The 17,877-nt window shown below is 57.6% G+C and overlaps 1 protein-coding gene across 1 annotated transcript in view; it reads left to right on the top strand.

The window, feature by feature from the left end:
- LOC144940803 (protein sidekick-2-like) overlaps nucleotides 1–17,877 on the top strand; it is a 223,213-nt gene that overhangs the window by 83,440 nt on the left and 121,896 nt on the right. Inside the window, 1 exon segment of the mRNA XM_078867226.1 lies at nucleotides 7,827–7,986. Coding sequence (XP_078723352.1) covers nucleotides 7,827–7,986 — 160 coding nt within the window.

The raw sequence follows: 17,877 nt of genomic DNA, 5'->3' as shown, positions 1-17,877 counted from the left end.
GACAAAGGCGGTCGGGCGTGGCGCTGGCCACCCACCCCTCGTGTACCGTTCCGGCCTTCATTGGTGCTCGCTAACAGCACTTGTCCCTACAGTCTGTTAAGGCTATACAGGGGATCTTTGTATCTTGTGTGTGTCTCTCGGTCTCTCTGTGTCTGTGTGTGTCTCTCCGCCGGTTAGAAATATTTAGGCTGGCCTGCCTACGATCAATCCTGGGTTTAACCAGGCTGGATTGTGTTAGGAGCTCACAAATCCTCGACAGATCTAGACAAAGTCCCATCGGTGAGCTCCTCCGGCAGGCAAGGCTGCGTTGGCTGGGCCATGTAGCCCGCATACCCAATCACCGCATGCTAAAAATAGCTTTTGTTCGGCCGGATCGAGGGTCTAAACGGGCGCGACACAGGCTAGAGAAGAGATGGAGTGATGTGGTTCAGGAGGATGTGGAGCTTAGTGGACTTGCCGATGACTGGTACCAGCGGTGTCAAGATCGGCCTCTGTGGAGGAGGCTCGTGAAGGACGCTGCTGGGCAGTTGGAGGCAGTTGCCCTCCAACAACAACAGAGGGCGGAGGAGCGACGCTCACAACAACGAGTGGAGTGCCGGGTGGATAAAGCACAGCAAATTGGCACAGTAGGGGGCACAGGAGGTGCATCAGCCAGTCATCTCGGTCATCTCAGTCAGTCGCGACCCGTGGCACCTGGGTCTGCCCCGTGACCTCCTGTCAGCGGGCGTACCACACTTCACGTGGCCTCAAGGTGCACATAGCCTGGCACGGGCGTCGTGGTGACGTCACCGCCACTTAGTGGCGAATGGCGGTTGTTGTTGTTGTGTGTCTGTGTGTACGTCTCTCTCTCTGTGTGTCTGTATGTGTGTGTCTCTGTGTGTGTGTCTCTGTGTGTGTGTCTGTCTCTGTTTGTGTGTCTGTATGTGTCTGTGTGTGTGTGTCTCTGTGTGTGTCTCTGTATGTGTCTCTCTGTCTCTGTGTGTGTGTGTCTGTGTGTGTGTCTCTGTGTCTCTGTGTGTTTCTGTGTGTTTGTCGGTGTGAGGGCCTGTGTGTGTCTGTCTCTGTGTGTGTCTGTATGTCTCTGTGTGTGTCTGTCTCTGTGTGTGTCTCTGTGTGTGTGTGTCTCTGTGTCTCTGTGTGTCTCTGTGTGTTTGTTGGTGTGAGGGCCTGTGTGTGTGCTCGCTAACAGCACTTTCCCCAACAGTCTGTAGAAGGGCGATTTGTTTGCCTTTGTGTTGTTGTTGTTGTTGTTGTGTGTGCGTGTGGCAGTATGCACACGCGAGTGTGTGGCTGTGTAAATTGCTTCGCGTTAACATTTTGCAAAAAATCCAATCAGAGAAGAAAGAAAGAAGGAAAAAAATCCCAACCCCCCTCCCCCCCCCAACCGTTCGCTGTCGTTAGGACCCCAGAAAAAGGTTACACAAACAAATGCGTCTGAATCTCGTGTTCAATTCCAGCTCAGGACGCCCATCAATATCCATCATCTACTGCATCGATCAGCGCTAATGTCCTTTTCTCCAACTCCTCTACCCGTTCGCAGCTACAGCTGCTGCTGCTGCAGCTGTAGCTGCAACAGTGAAAACAAAATCGCCCTGGATACGAGACCGATGCCCTAGACCCTTTTTCTCCCCCCCCCCCAAACAGACCCCCCCCCCGCTATTCGATCTGTCGCTCGCTCCCCCCAACCAGCCCCCCCCATCTCAACGCCCTCCTTTCCATCCCCTCCTCTTTACCCCCTCGGCCTCCACTCCCTCCCTCTAAATCCCCCCGCCTAGCCCCCCCCCTCCTCTCCATCCCCTCTTCTTTACCCCCTCCCCCTCCACTCCCTCCCTCTAAATCCCCCCGCCTAGCCCCCCCCCTCCTCTCCATCCACTCTTCTTTACCCCCTCCCCCTCCACTCCCTCCCCCTAAATCCCCCCGCCTAGCCCCCCCCCCTCTTCTCCATCCCCTCGCCCTCCTCTCCAGCCCATCCCCCTCCTCTCCAGCACCTCCCCCTCATCTCTAGCCCCTCCCCCTACACCCCCTCCCCCTAAATTCCCCCACCCAGCCCCCCCCCTCCTCTCCATCCCCTACCTCCCTTTCTCGCCCCCCTCCCCTCCCCGGCTTCGCCTCCTCGCCTCCCTTCCTGATTTGCGACTTGGTGGAGCCTCGGGCCGGACGCAGTTGCGGACGGGCGACTCATTGAGTACCCCCCCCCCTCTCGCGCGCGCGCGTGGTCCCGGGGCGGTGCCCCTCCCCTCCTCGCGAAAGACTCTGCGATTTTATTGACGATTGCGAAATGGTTTCTGCATCAGCAGTTCTTAAAAATATACATATATATAACAATAACCCTATATTCAAATGAGCTCGCTAGAGCGAAAGCAACATTTTTAAATGAGTATCTTTTTTTCTTACATTTTTCGCTAAATGTGGTTCATTTCATATCCGTGAATCTGCGCGTGTGGGTTTGCGTGCGTGAGCATATTGTGTGTGTGCGTGTGAGAGAGTTGGTGTGGTGGGAGCGGTGGGATAGCGGCTAGCGCACTGCGCTACGAAACCCCGTCGAGCACGAATTCGATTCCCGCTCACGAACATCTAAACGGGTCTCCCCTAGGTCGACTCAGCCTTACAAATCATAATCTTGTGCATGTGTGTGAGAAACATCAACACTGACCACCCTTCCTCCACGTGCGCTGTGCCTGCCTTCGTAGGTGCTCGCTCACAGCACTTACCCCAACAGACTGTTAAACGGCTCTCGTGTCAGGGATACATGAACCTGCTGGCCCGAGTTCGGCTCCCAGCTACGGCTGCCATCGTCAGTGGGATCTGAGCCAGTTGTGTGCTTCCCCTGGAGATCGACTGAGCCCTCGGTGGCCTGGTGCCGAGGTGTGAACCTCAGTTAAGGGTGCGGTGCTGGCCACACCGACACCACGTGGGCAGTGGTGGTCTGAAGACGAGCTCGAGAAGAGCGCTTGCTCAATCAGCGATGTTAGGCGATACCGTGGGTGTCAGATGATGCCTATGCCTGTGCGTGTGTGTGTGGGGAGCGGTAATGTAGCGGTAATCGCGCTGCGCTACGAACCCGGCGACACGAGGTCAATTCCCGCTCACGGCCACCACCATTGACGATTATCTGAACCGGTCCTGGGCCTCCCCTAGGTCGACTCAGCCTCAAATGCGTACTTGGTACGGTGTGTCAACATCGCCACTGTGGAGAAAAAGGCGTCCGGGCGTGGTGCTGGCCACCCACCCCTTCGTGCGCCGCGCCGGCCTTCATAGGTGCTTGCTAACAGCACTTGCCCCAACAGTTCTGTTCAGCCGATACGGTTGATATCTCCTGTGAAACTCTGGAAACCGAGGAGCTGCAGTGTCCACTCACTCGCACACTCAGTGGCACGCATATCCACAGCCGGCGAGCGACACGATCATCGATGCACAGTCAAACTCTGGGTGGCACGCAGTGGCAACACGTGGTGATACTTCAGGGTAACACGTGGTGTCACCCCAGGGTACCACGTGGTGTCATCACGATTGGCACAGCGATCGGTGTCACTGTCTCTAAGCCCCCCCTCACCCCCACTCACACCCCTCCGCCCCCTCCCCTCGCCCCCCCCCCGTGTTCAATGTGTTAGCGCTCATTTGCATATTATGCTTTAGCCAGGCACACTTAATTGCACGCATTAATTTCTGCAGAAATGCATTCCAAATAAATAGCAATTAATTTCGATGAAGGATTTTGTGTTTTTTTGTTGGCGTTAATTTTTTTTTACCGCTTATTTCCTCTCCTACATGGCCGCCCGTAAAACATAAAATGTTGCAGCACTTCAACACCACCAACATCATCATTAACACCACCAACAAATCATCATCACCAACAGCATCATTAAAACCACCACCAACATCATCAACAACACCACCAACATCATCAACAACACCACCAACATCATCAACACCATCACCAACATCACCAACATCATCAACAACACCACCAACATCATAAACACCACCACCAATATCATCATCATCATCACCACCACCACCAACATTATCAGCACCACCACCAACATCATCACCAACATCATCATCAACACCACCACCACCAACATCATTAACACCACCAACAACATCCTCAACACCATCATCATCATCACCACCGCCATCATCTGCAACATAGATAAAGTATACTGTACACGTGCAAATTGCATTATTGTGTTTTTTCAACACTAAACGCGAGCTTGGGCAAGGCAGGCACCTCCGATTAGCACGGTTGGATACGTACGGTGCGAAATAAGTCCCACACACATACAGAACAACAACACAGTCCCAGACCACACCAAGACAACACACAGAGCCCCCCACTTCTCACCCGCCCCCCACTGCCCCCCCCCCCTCCAGTAGCGATGCCCCTGTGATGTTGTGATGCTTCTGTGATGTTTTGATGCTTCTGTGTATGGAAGGAAACTCCGTCGACGCGCCTGTGTCGTGAACTTTATTGTAACTTTAAACAAAACTTTGTCTGCATGTTGTTATTGTTGCTATTGTTTGTTGTTGTTTAAATCGGCTGGTCCCTCGGGTCGAAAGGCAAAGTTGCACTTTGCCTGATTTTTCCCTCCGTCTTTGTCCGCCGATCGACAAAGACAAAGATCCCCCGTATAGCCTTAACAGACTATTGGGGCAAGTGCTGTTAGCAAACCCCTATGAAGGCCGGCACGGCACACGAGGGGGTAGGTGGCCAACACCACGCCCGGCCGCCTTTGTCTCCCCAGTGGCGATGTTTTTACACACCTCACCAGGTACTCGTTTGAGGCTGAGTCGACCTAGGGGAGGCCGAGGATCGGTTCAGATAATCGTCACTGGGTGTTGGCCGTGAGCGGGAATCGAACCCGGGTCGCCGGGTTCGTAGCGCTAACCACTACACTACCGCCGATCGACACGCACACGCACACACACACGCGCGTGCCTGTGTGTGTGCCTGTGTGTGTGCGTGTGTCTCTGCGAATCAACGCGCGCTCCTCTTTGTCACCACCACCACTGCCGCCATCGCCATCGCTCAGCGGCAGTCGGCCACGTGTCAACAGTTTTGTCAATTCCTGACAGACTTGAAAAAAAATTGAATGTCAAAAAAAATCATTACATCGGCCTAAACACGCCGAGCGCATTCGTTGCGCCCCGCATACCGATTTAAGCTCGCCCCGGCACGCCGCCCTTTTGCGCTTGTTTTTCCTACGCGGGAGAGGAGGCGTTTGGACCTCACGGAACCGGGGGTCAAGTTGAGTCGTGGGGGGGGGGGGGGGTGCCACTCCACCCTATCCGTTCGCGATTTTCACTGCAATGTCAGAGTTCGTGATTGCAGGGGAGCGGCGCGCTCACGGCGACGAGCGGAGACGCCGGGTGGCTCAAGCGCCGCAAGTTGGCGGAGTTGGGAGCACGCAGCTGGTGCCTCGGTTCCAATCATCGCGTTCCAGTCAAGCCCGTGGCACCTGGGTCTATCCCAGCAGCGAGCCTTGGGCACTCCACGTGGCCTCGGAGTGCACCTGGCCTGGCACACCCGCCGTGGTGACGTCACCGCAAACTTAGTGGCGCATGGCCACAAAGTTGCAGTTGTTGGCATTGGCGGCGGTAATGATTGTGGTGTAACGTATCGTTAACAGTGGTGGTAGTGATGGTGGTGGATTTAGCGGCGTTGTTGATGAAGACGATGGTCAAGATTTTCGTTGCGGGTAGTGGTGATATTGGTGGTACCGATGTAGGTATAAGTGGTTGTAGTAATTGTGGTGGTGATGGTAAAGGGTGGTGGGGGGAGAAACGGTGGTGGAGGTGGGAGGGAGGAGGACGAGCTGATAAATTCTGGGTCCTCGCTTGAGGCCTCGGCCGATCACCACCGCCTCTCTGCGGGGAAAAAGCCACGCAAATTGGATTTTGATTATTTTTCCCAGAGAGCCGTTGGGATGTTTTATTCACAATCTCCTCTGTTCGTCACGGCTGAAGAGCGGCGTGGGGAGCGGCGTGGCGTGATGCCCCACGTGGTGTACATCTCCGTACCACGTGGTTTTGTATCTCCATATCACGTGGTGTGTGCATCTCCGTACCACGTGGTTTTGTATCTCCGCATCACGTGGTGTGTGCATCTCCGTACCACGTCGTGTAGGCATGTTGGTGTCACGTGGTGTGTGGCTCTCTGTTCCACGTGGTGTAGGCATGTTGGTGTCACGTGGTGTGTGGCTCTCTGTCCCACGTGGTGTCGGCATGTTGGTGTCACGTGGTGTGTGCATCTCCGTGCCACGCGGTGTTGGCCTCTGTACCTACATGATCCACCAACCCCAGTTGCTCTGGGTTGAGTTGGCGGGGTGCATCGATTCTCTCCGTCATTCTGTCCGACAGGTCAGGAACGCTCCGTCGGCCGTCAGTAAATGTGGCAGCCTCGCCAGGACCGCTCAGTCGCAGCGGCCTCGCGTTCAGATCCGCATCCATCTCGAAACGTCTAATGGAAGTGACCTGTCGTCAAAACGAGAAGCTGACCCCTCCCCCATGCACAGAATCTGACCCCCCCCCCCCTCTCCAAGGTGGAGGTTGTTGGGCCATACTTCACCACATTGGTGGTCCGTGCGTGAATGACGATGCAGGACCAGTGCTGGAGATCAGTCGGCCACTTGGTGTTCGCCGTGCCCGTAAATCAAACTCAGTGCGACAGGGGGGTCATAGGCGCTAACTACTACGCAGTGGCTCTACTCCGTAGTTAATATCTATTATGTATGAGTGTATTTATTTCGAGGAGTTTTGTTTAGTTAATGTGCTTGTGTGTTTTTTGTTTGTTACGATGTGACATTTTGGAGATTTATCTGCTCCAGAGAAGGCGCAGGGAATATGTTTATTCAATAGAACAAACCTCTTAACACAGATGGTGTCGGTGTGCCTGTGCGTTCGTGCGTGTGTGTGTGTGAGCGAGATTCTGAGTGATTTGTAAATGCGTGCGTGGTCTGTATGTGTGTAGTAGTGGCTGCACTATGAGAGCGGTGGTGCAGTGGTTAGCGCACCGCACTACGAACCCGGTTCAGCCGAGTTGGATACCCGCTCATGGCCACCAACATCAGTGACGATTATCTGAGCCTGTGTTGGGCCTTCCCAGTGCGCTGTGTAAAAATCGCCACTGGGGAGACAAAGGCGATCGACCGTGGTGCTGGCCACCCACCCTCTCGCGTACCGTTCCAGCCTTCATAGGTGCTCGCTAACAGCACTTGCCCCTACAGTCTGTGAAGGTTATACGGGGGATCTTTGTCTTTGTCGGCACTTTCCCCGCCGACGATCTGCCGAGACTACACGGGGTATCTTTGTCTTTCGTGTGTTTGTGTCTCTGAACGTGCGCGTGCAATCCCCCCCCCCCCACACACACACATCCCGCCCTGCTGTGATCATCTCGCGTCGCCAATGGGTGTGCACGGAGCCGTACGAGACGTTTCATACCGCCGTGACCTCTAGCGTGACCTCTAGCGTGACCTCTCGCTTTGACCTCGTGCCATTATTATTCTTTATTTAACCGTGACCTCGCGCTGTAAGTCTTTCATCATAAATCTCTCGACCGTGACCCCCTCCTGCCACTGCTCTGTCGATCTCTGGTGGTTTGGCGTGTCGCTGTGTTGTGTGTGGTGCACTGTGTCGCTGTGTTGTGTGCAGCGTAGCCACCGCACACACAACCCGGCACCCGCCAGCGCCTCAACCTCTCTCAACCTGTCAATCATCTACATCATGGGACCTGTCAATCATCCCTATCACTCTAACGCTCCGCCCACACCTCTGCCCCCCCCCCGCCCACCCCTCCCCCCTCCACTCCTCCACCCATCCCCCAACAGATGAAGGCCCCCCCTCGTTTCGCCGTGATGCCCCCCGCACGCAGACGCAGCTGGAGGGGAACCGATTGGTGCTCACGTGCCTGGCCGACGGGAGCCTCCCCATGCAGTACCGCTGGCTCCGGAACGGCTCTGACGTCTTCCAGTACTCGGAGGAGCACAGGTGAGACAGCGCATGGAGCTCACCTGGTGTGGGTTGGGCACCCTCACGACCACGACGACCCCTGATACAGCTGTGCTCACCTGGACACAGGGTGTCGGTCACGCTGTGATGATCCTTGGTACAGGCGAGGTCACGCGGTGGTGATGATGATGGCCCGGAAACAGAGGTTAGAGGTCACCTGGACAAAGGTTTGGCCATGACTCTGATGCAGGTGAGGTTACGCTGTGATGACCATTGGTACAGGTGAGGTCACGCGGTGGTGATGATGATGGCCCTAACACAGGTTAGAGGTCACCTGGACAAAGGTGTGCTCATTACTCTGATGCAGGTGCGGTCACGCTGTGATGACCCTCAAACACAGGTGCGTTCACCGAGACAAATGTGTCGGTCATTCTATGATGACCATGGAAACCGATGACATCGCTCTTTGGGGACCCCAACAGAAGTGGTGCTACCTGGACAAAGGTGTGGTCACTGTAGCCCCCCGATGCGGTCGCGAGATAGGTGACGAGACACCTGTGCTGCTGCATTGGGAGCGAGCGAGCGATTGAGGGTGCGAGCGAGCGAGCGAGCGAGCGGACACGGGAGTGAGTCGGATCTCCGTACCCAGGGATGGTCTCTCCTAGGCACAGCCGAACCTTGGGGTATGGCGAATCGGTGCAAACTGCCCCGGGCCCCGCGTTTTGGGGGGGGGGCGCGCTTCGACGTCACGGTTTAGTTTGAAGGCGCCGGGGGGCCCACGTATGGACAGGCCTGCTCCTCGGTCAACTTAGCCCTAAATGTGAGGTATGTGAAGGTGAGCGGTGGTAGCCGTGGTTGTGGTGAAGGTACCGGGGTTGGAAGGGGTGATCGCAGTTGTGATGGTAGTGATGATGGTATCGATGATGGTATCGATGATGGTATCGATGATGGTATCGTTGATGGTATCAATGATGGTCGCGATCATGGTTGTTATGGTTATTGATAGTACAGTATTTTTTTTGCACAGTTACTGAGGGCAGGGCCTGAAGGCCTGAAAAAGAAACCTCAAGCGGCCATTAACAAGCAGCACCGTCGCAGTCGTAATATGTGTAAGGAGTGTAGCACGCGTCTAGAAGTGGACGAGGTTATTGTTGTATAGGTTTTGGAGAGGAGACGATGGGAGAGAGAATTCCAAAGTGGAGCGGTGCGAGGGAAGAGGAATGTGGTGAGCAGGCGGGTGAGTGGGCGGGTGAGTGGCGGGTGAGTGGGCGGGTAAGTGACAGAGTGGTTGAGCGAGTCGGTGAATGCATGGGTGGGTGAGTGATAGGATTCGTGATTGAGTTGGTGAATGAATGAGTGAGTGATAGGATTAGTGATTGAGTAGGTGAATGAATGGGTGAGTGGGTGAGTGAGTGATCGGATGAGTGATTGAGTAGGTGAATGAATGGGTGAGTGGGTGAGTGAGTGATCGGATGAGTGATTGAGTAGGTGAATGAATGGGTGAGTAGGTGAGTGAGTGATAGGATGAGTGATTGAGTAGGTGAATGAATGGGTGAATGGGTGAGTGAGTGATAGGATGAGTGATTGAGTAGGTGAACAAGTGGATGAGCGCATGCTTGAGTGGGTGGGTGGAGTGATAGGATAAGTGATTCAGTAGGTGAATTAATGGGTGAGTGCATGAGTAAGTAGGCGAATGAGTAGGTGAATGAGTGGGTGAGCGAACGCGTACTTGGGTGGGTTGGTGAGCGAGTCGCTGTGACCTGCAGTGTGGATGATGAGTGGATGATGGTGGTGTGCTGGTAATCGTCACGGTGGAGCTGATGATGGCGGTTGTGATGGTGGTGGTCACGGCAGTGGCCGATTGCACCACCCCCCGCCGCTCCGCGCATCGTTCATTCCATTCCCTCGGGGTCGTTCGCTAAACCTGCGACTGGACGCAGAGGCGAGCGATGTCCGCTTGTGTCAATAGATGCGGCCGTGGGTCTCGCTTAAGCATCCGCGGCAGTCGGACTCGCAATGAGAAATTCCCGCTCGTTTTTTCTCTCTCTCTCTCGCTCCCTCTCTCTCTCTCTATGGATTTTCTGCATCCACAACAGACGAGGCCGTTTAAATGCCCATCGGTAGCACCCCTCCCAACCCCCCCTCCCAGCCAGCCACCCCCCCATCCATCCCTAGGGGGGGGGGATCACTCACTCGCTCGCTCACAGAGCCGAGACCGCGCTCCGCTGCCCTGCGGTGTGCGTGGTTACGGGGGTGGAGGCGGATTTCATCCAGCAGTGGGTAGACAAAGGGCTGTCAACTGTGACGGGTGAACAGGTGTGCTGCTGCTGCTGCTGTACAGGTGAATAGGTGTGCTGCTGTAACGTTAAACACGTGATCTAGTCTATATGTGTGCTGTTGTACGGTTCGGGCAATTGCCCTTCTTCATAGCCACGTTATTTACGTCGCAAATAATCTCACCACGTTCGTCAATGACGCTGCCTTGAAAGAAACATTATTACATTCAAAGCGCAGCATGTATGTGCTATGAAGGGCCATTGCCCGAAACGTCGCCTATTATGTTGGCCAACGCGCACACAGTGGTATTGACGAATGCGTCAATTTCTAAGTACAAAAAAAATAACACCGCATTATCACCCTGTTCCCAAACGCCCTCCCCTCGCCTACCCCCCCTAAACCTCCCCCCGCCTCCCCTAAACCTCCCCCCACCTCCCCCCACCTCCCCTAAACCTCCCCCACCTCCCCCCACCTCCCCTAAACCTCCCCCACCTCCCCCCACCTCCCCTAAACCTCCCCCCACCTCCCCCCACCTCCCCCACCATCTCTCCCCCCCACTCACCCACCCACCCTCTCCCCCACACCCACCCTCTCCCCCCCACCCACCCACCCACCCACCCTCTCCCCCCCACCCACCCACCCACCCTCTCCCCCCCACCCTCTCCCCCCCACTCACCCACCCACCCACCCTCTCCCCCCCACTCACCCACCCACCCACCCTCTCCCCCCCACTCACCCACCAACCCTCTCCCCCCCACTCACCCACCCACCCTCTCCCCCCCACCCACCCACCCTCTCCCCCCCACCCACCCACCCACCCACCCTCTCCCCCCCACCCACCCACCCACCCACCCTCTCCCCCCCACCCACCCACCCTCTCCCCCCCACCCACCCACCCACCCTCTCCCCCCCACCCACCCACCCTCTCCCCCCCACCCACCCACCCTCTCCCACCCACCCACCCACCCTCTCCCCCCCACCCACCCCACCCTCTCCCCCCACCCACCCACCCACTCTCTCGCCCCCACCCCCCACCCTCTCCCCCCCCACCCTCTCCCCCCCCACCCCCCACCCTCTCCCCCCCCACCCCCCACCCTCTCCCCCCCCACCCCCCACCCTCTCCCCCCACCCCCCACCCTCTCCCCCCCCACCCCCCACCCTCTCCCCCCCCACCCCCCACCCTCTCCCCCCCACCCCCCACCCTCTCCCCCCCCACCCCCCACCCTCTCCCCCCCCACCCCCCACCCTCTCCCCCCCCCCCACACCCTCCACCCACCTCACCCCCCCACCCTCTCCCCCCCACCCTCTCCCCCCCACCCTCTCCCCCCCACCCTCTCCCCCCACCCTCTCCCCCCCACCCTCTCCCCCCACCCCCCCACCCTCTCCCCCCACCCCCCACCCTCTCCCCCCACCCCCCACCCTCTCCCCCCACCCCCCACCTCCCCACCCTCTCCCCCACCCACCTCCCCCCACCCCCACCCCCACCCTCTCCCCCCACCCCCCCACCCCCCACCCTCTCCCCCCACCCCCCACCCTCTCCCCCCCACCCTCTCCCCACACCCCCCCACCCTCTCCCCACACCCCCCACCCTCTCCCCACACCCCACACCCTCTGCCACCACCCCCCACCCCCACCCTCTGCCCCCACCCCCACCCTCTCCCCCCACCCCCACCCTCTCCCCCCACCCCCCCACCCCCACCCCCCACCCTCTCCCCCCCACCCCCCACCCCCACCCTCTCCCCCCACCCCCCACCCCCCACCCTCTCCCCCCACCCCCCACCCCACCCTCTCCCCCCACCCCCCACCCCCACCCTCTCCCCCCACCCCCCCACCCCCCACCCTCTCCCCCCACCCCCCACCCCCACCCTCTCCCCCCCACCCCCCACCCCCACCCTCTCCCCCCACCCCCCACCCTCTCCCCACACACCCCACCCCTCTCCCCACACCCCCCCACCCTCTCCCCACACCCCACACCCTCTCCCCACACCCCACACCCTCTCCCCACATCCCCCACCCTCTCCCCCCCACCCTCTCCTCCCCACCCTCTCCTCCCCACCCTCTCCTCCCCACCCTCTCCTTCCCGCTTGCCCGTCGCCATGGGACATTTTTCTATTCCATTTCTCCCTCGGAACCTCACTGCGGGACCCGTGTACATTCGGGGAAGCGTGCGCTTAAGGAGCGATAACATATATACGAGAGAGGGATGGGGGGTAGGGACGTGGTGGGGGGGATAATAATAAAAATCCAAATACAGCTCGCGTCTCAAACCGCAAAGGAAGGAATTTCCAGCTAATCCAGTTTTGGTGAAAATCGCTTTGGCCACCCGCAGGTGAATTTACTTTGCATTATGACAAACTGCGCGCCGTGCAGTGTGTGTGTGTGTTGGCGCTCACACACAAACCACAAACAACTGCCCCCCCCATCTCCACCTCACCCCCCCCCCCGTGCAATCTGCGGTGGCTCGAGGCTCGAGGCCGGTCGCATCAATTATGATGGAACATTTGATTACCGAAATGAGCGCAGAACGGTGACTCTCCCACTCCCCTCTCACTCCCCACTCTCTCCTCTCTCTCACTCCCCTCTCACTCACGGAGGGGGGGTGGGAGTTTATGATGATGATGTGTTCTCAGACCCCCGCTCGCTCGCTCGCTCTTCCCAGTTAAGTCCCCTCTTTCCCGCAGCCGTAAACACGCGCCAATGTTGTTATTATTATTGTTAAAGCTGTGGGGGTTGGAGGTGGGCTGGGAGGGGGGTGGGTGAGAATGGGGGATCTGGAAATGGTCGACATGCGCGGTGGTTGCGGCGAAGCAGCACCGCTGCTAAGATCCAGCGCTCACACAGACAATCGAACTAAATGCAACACAAACAGAACACGCATGACTAAACACATACACTATGTGTGTGTGTAGGGTATGTATGTTTTACAATTGTATAAAACACTGGGAGGGAGGAAGGGAGGGAGGGGTGAATAGGCGACGCGGTGAGTGGTTACGGGCGCGCCCCGATGGTGTGAATTAGTCGATGTTATGGACTTCTGTGAATACGAGTTTTAAAGCTCATCGGATTCCACCAGTATAAATTCATATTCTGATTCTGATAACGTCAGTGGCGAGTGATGTCTGAACCGGCCTTGTACCCCCCCCCCCACCATACTAACCACACCCCTACTTTACCCCGCGCCCCTTCAACAACCCGCATTGACCGCAGTGGCGAAGTATGGTCAAACGAACGACCTCTGATTTTGGGAGGCATTCATCCAGCAGTGGATTGGCAAAGCACCGAGAATTCCCACCGCACGCTGACCTCGCCGCGCTGCCAATGATCCAATGACGGCGAATTAAACGTTTAACCATTTGAAATCAGTGGGGCATCACGTAATTAATTGTCATTGGCCATATCAATAAATAAATTGGCTTACCATCCATAGGTGCTCCGGGCCCACCCTGTGCGCGGTGGTCTGTTGATGTGCGTGCCTCTGAATGCACCTAGCCTGGCACAAGCGTCGTGGTGACGTCCTCGCTAGTTAGTGGAGAATGGAGGTTGTTGTTGTTGTTGTCGTTGTGTACTCGTGTGCGTGCAAGTTCGATTCCCCCCGATCCCTGCCACCAACACCACGTGACGATTGTCTGAACCGGTCCTGGGCCTCCCCTCGATCGATTCGGGCTCTCCAATGAGCACCCGATGCGGTGCGTGGTCAAACATCGACGCTGGGGAGACAAAGGCGGCCCCGGCCGTGATTGCTGGCCACCAACGCCGCATCGCATCTCCATGGGTGGTGCTGCTCGCTAACTGCGCGTGCACCGAACAGTCTGTTCAGGCGAAACGAGGGGGGTTGGATCTTTGTCTTGTGTGTGTGTGGTGTCCATTCAAACGTGAGACGCGTGGGGTGGTGAGTCCGGTGAGTGCTTTGTGTTTGTTCCTTGTGGGAGACGGCGCACAACCTCCAGATGGCCCGCAGATTGCTCAACAGAACTGAAGGGGGAGGCGATGCCAACCAACGCGGCCGATTTAATGAGACCGGTGGGGTGTATGCCCGGGATGGCGCTTGTCCACACACACACACGCACACCGTGTGCGTGTGGTCACGCGTGTGTGTGTGTGTGCAGGTGCTCGCTAACAGCACTTACCCCAAGTCTGTTCAGGCTATACGGGGGATCTTTGTGTTTGTCTTGTGTGTGTACGCGTGTGTGTGTGTGTGCGCGTGTGTGGACACGCGTGTATGTGTGTGAGAGAGCGGTGGTGTAGCGGTTAGCGCTACAAACCCGGCGACCCGAGTTCGATTCCCGCTCACGGCCAACACCGGTGCCAATTATCTCCCCTAGTTCAACTCAGCCTCAAATGAGTACCTGGTGCGGTGTGTTAAAACATCGCCACTGGGGAGACAAAGGCAGTCTAGCATGGTGCTGGCCACCCACCCCCTCGTGTGCCGTTCATAGGTGCTCGCTAATAGCACTTGCCCCAACAGTCTGTTAAGGCTATATGGGGGATCTTTGTCTTTGTGAGCGAGAGATCGCACGGGGAGCGGTGGCGCAGTGATTAGCTCACTGCGCTGCGAACCCACTCTCCCTCCCCGGAGCCTCCCGTAGCTCGACTCGGCCTGAAATGAGTAACTGGTGCATCAACATTGGGGAGACAAAGGCGGTCATTGCTGTCCACACACACACAAAGATAAAGATCACCCGTATAGTATGTAACAGATTGTAGGGTCAAGTGCTGTTAGCGAGCACCTATGAAGGCCGGCACGGCACACGAGGGGGTGGGTGGCCAGCACCACGCCCAGTCGCCTTTGTCTCCCCAGTGGCGATGTTTACACACCGCACCGGGTACTCATTTGAGGCTGAGTCGACCTAGGGGAGGCCCAGGACCGGTTCAGATAATCGTCACCGGGGTTGTCCGTGAGCGGGAATCGAACCCGGAAGAGCAGCGCGCTAACCGCTACACCACCACTCCCCACACGCACCCTATCGCACCTTCATAGGTACTACTCGCCAACAACCAATTGTAGAGGCTATAAGGGAGAACTTTACGTATGTATGCTGAACTTCTTTCGCACCGTACGTGGCCAACCGTCTTAGTGTCTAACGCGAAAGTGCGTCTCTCGGCGAGGAAGGATCTCCAGCCACGTCTCCTCCTCTCGTTGAACCCTCTTCTCATCCTCGCTCAGTCGACAGTCTCTCTCCGCTGGGGGCAGGGGGGGGGGCGCGGGGGATGGGGGGCAGGGGGGGGGCAGCGGGGGGGGGGGCAGCTCGGGATGGGGGGGCGCCTCCAACCTCGTGCATGGCGGCCAGGAACCGATGATGTCATCTCTATTTAACTCAAAACAATTGTCCTTAATCAAAGAGCGGGCTACAGGTTTCATTATCTCTTTGGCAATTTAGCATTTCCATTAAAACTGATTTCATTAGACTCCATCTAGCGTGGAGCAATAAATAATAGCGCTAATGGCTCCGGGGACGTGAGGGGGTTGGGGAGGGGTGTGATTTGGGTATCTTGGGGTCGGGGCGAAGAATTTGGTGAAGTGGAGAGACGGGGAGTGGGGGGCCGGGGAGTGGGGGGCCGGAGGGGGGCGAGACCGGGCTCGCGGGGATAGAGAAAAGACTCGGGGGGGTGGGGGGGGGGAGGTGGCTATTTTGGGGGGGCTGATAAGATGTGGAAAAGTGGCCAGGGCGAGATCAGATGGGGGGGGGGGTGGATGGGGGGGAGCGATCTCGCCCAGGCGAGGTCTCCGTTCAGGTATCAACATTTGGCTTTCGCGGCTTATGGTTAGCCGGTTGAGGTTGTAATCGTGCGTGAGCACAGGTATGCGGAGAGTGTCACAAGTCGCCACTCACCTTGAGACAATTTAACACCGCCCCCCACCTCCCCCCACCTCCCCCCACCCCTACCCCCCCACCTCCCCCCACCCCGCACCCTCCCCCCCCACCTCCCCCCACCCCGCACCCCCCCCCCACCACCCCGACTACTTTTGTTCCGAAATCAACTTCGCCCTCTGAGTCTTCATCGTGGTGGTTGCTGCTCGTGTTGAGATCGGGGCTGGGATGGCGGTGTCCGCTCTCGACACTGACGCGATCGTCAAACCCCGGCGCTTTTGTAGAAATTAATGGGAACCGCGGTCACGCCGAGAACATTGCGTGCAGGCTGGGACCAATGCGGGGGGGAGGGGGGGTAATGACACACTGATGCTGCTCACAGACACGGAGATGTGCTCCTGCTCCTGCTGCTCACAGACACGGAGATGTGCTACTGCTCCTGCTGCTCACAGACACGGAGATGTGCTACTGCTGCTCACAGTCACGGAGATGTGCTCCTGCTACTGCTGCTCACAGACACGGAGATGTGCTACTGCTGCTCACAGACACGGAGATGTGCTCCTGCTACTGCTGCTCACAGACACGGAGATGTGCTCCTGCTACTGCTGCTCACAGACACGGAGATGTGCTCCTGCTACTGCTGCTCACAGACACGGAGATGTGCTACTGCTGCTGCTGCTCATAGACACGATAGGAGTGTTGCTGCTCATGGCAAACGCATTGTACAGGGTGGTCGGGATGTCTTGTGACGCCCCATTTAAGCCTCTAAAGCGCATTAATTGTGCATACCAATGGGGGTGACAAGAGAAATGAATAAGCAAAGGGAAAAATAATTGTGGGGGGGGGGGGGGGGGGAGGTCACAGGACATCTGGACCCCCCTGCACAGTAATGTACTTGCACGTGAGAGCGACGTCAATGCTGCCTAAGAGCTCGCCCCCGAAGCCTATAGCAGCCGGTTATGCACCGTGGTCGCCCATCGGAGCACTGCCCAGACACACAGGTGCATGTGTGTATACACACAAAGACAAAGATGCCCCCTATAGCCTCAACAGACTATCGGGGCAAGTGCTGTTAGCGAGCACCTATGAAGACCGGCACGGCACACGAAGAAGTGGGTGGCCAGCACCATGTTCGACCGCCTTTGTCTCTCCAGTGGTGATGTTTACACCGCACCGGGCACTCATTGGAGGCTGAATCGACCTCGGGGACGCCCAGGACCGACTCAGAATTAATCGTCCCTGGGTGTTGACCGTGAGCGGGAATCGAACCTCTGGCCGCCGGCTTCGTAGCGCAGCGCGCTAACCCCTCGCACCTGAACGCGCGCCTGTACGCACACCTGTACACACACCTCCCGTGTTGGTCCATCATAATTACCAGCGGCGGGAGGGGGGCGTCTCATTAAGCTGCGAGCAGCTTGTTTGTCAAGCGGCCGCGTGCGCGTGCCCGTGGTTCATTAATTATCGGTGCCTTTTATTTCATTTACTATCGAGTCGTTAATTCTGTTACCCCCCCCCCCCCCACTCCGAGTACGCGCACCTCGCCCCATCAGTAGCGCTGATGCTGGCGCAGGATGACCGTAAACGAGGGCCGGTGCGCTCCTCTGTCGACAGACGAGCTGGGCTTGGGGATAGTCGGGCTAGTTTGTGGTGGGGGGGGGGGGTGCATGGAGCTAGAGAGCTCCATCCACGTTGCTCCCCATTCCATGCCTCGCTACCGCCTCCCAGCCCCTCCCTCCCTCTCTCCCTCTCTCGTCCCTCCCACCCCACCACCATTAAGTCTGCTCGCTATTAGCATCACAATAAGAGCAATCTCCCACCAGCAGATGATTTGTAGAGGCGCGAG

Source organism: Lampetra fluviatilis, chromosome 23 (genome assembly GCF_964198595.1).
Source record: "Lampetra fluviatilis chromosome 23, kcLamFluv1.1, whole genome shotgun sequence".
Taxonomy (NCBI): Eukaryota; Metazoa; Chordata; class Hyperoartia; order Petromyzontiformes; family Petromyzontidae; genus Lampetra; species Lampetra fluviatilis.
The sequence above is the reverse complement of the archived record's forward strand: the minus strand, read 5'-3'. Positions and strand labels throughout refer to the sequence as shown.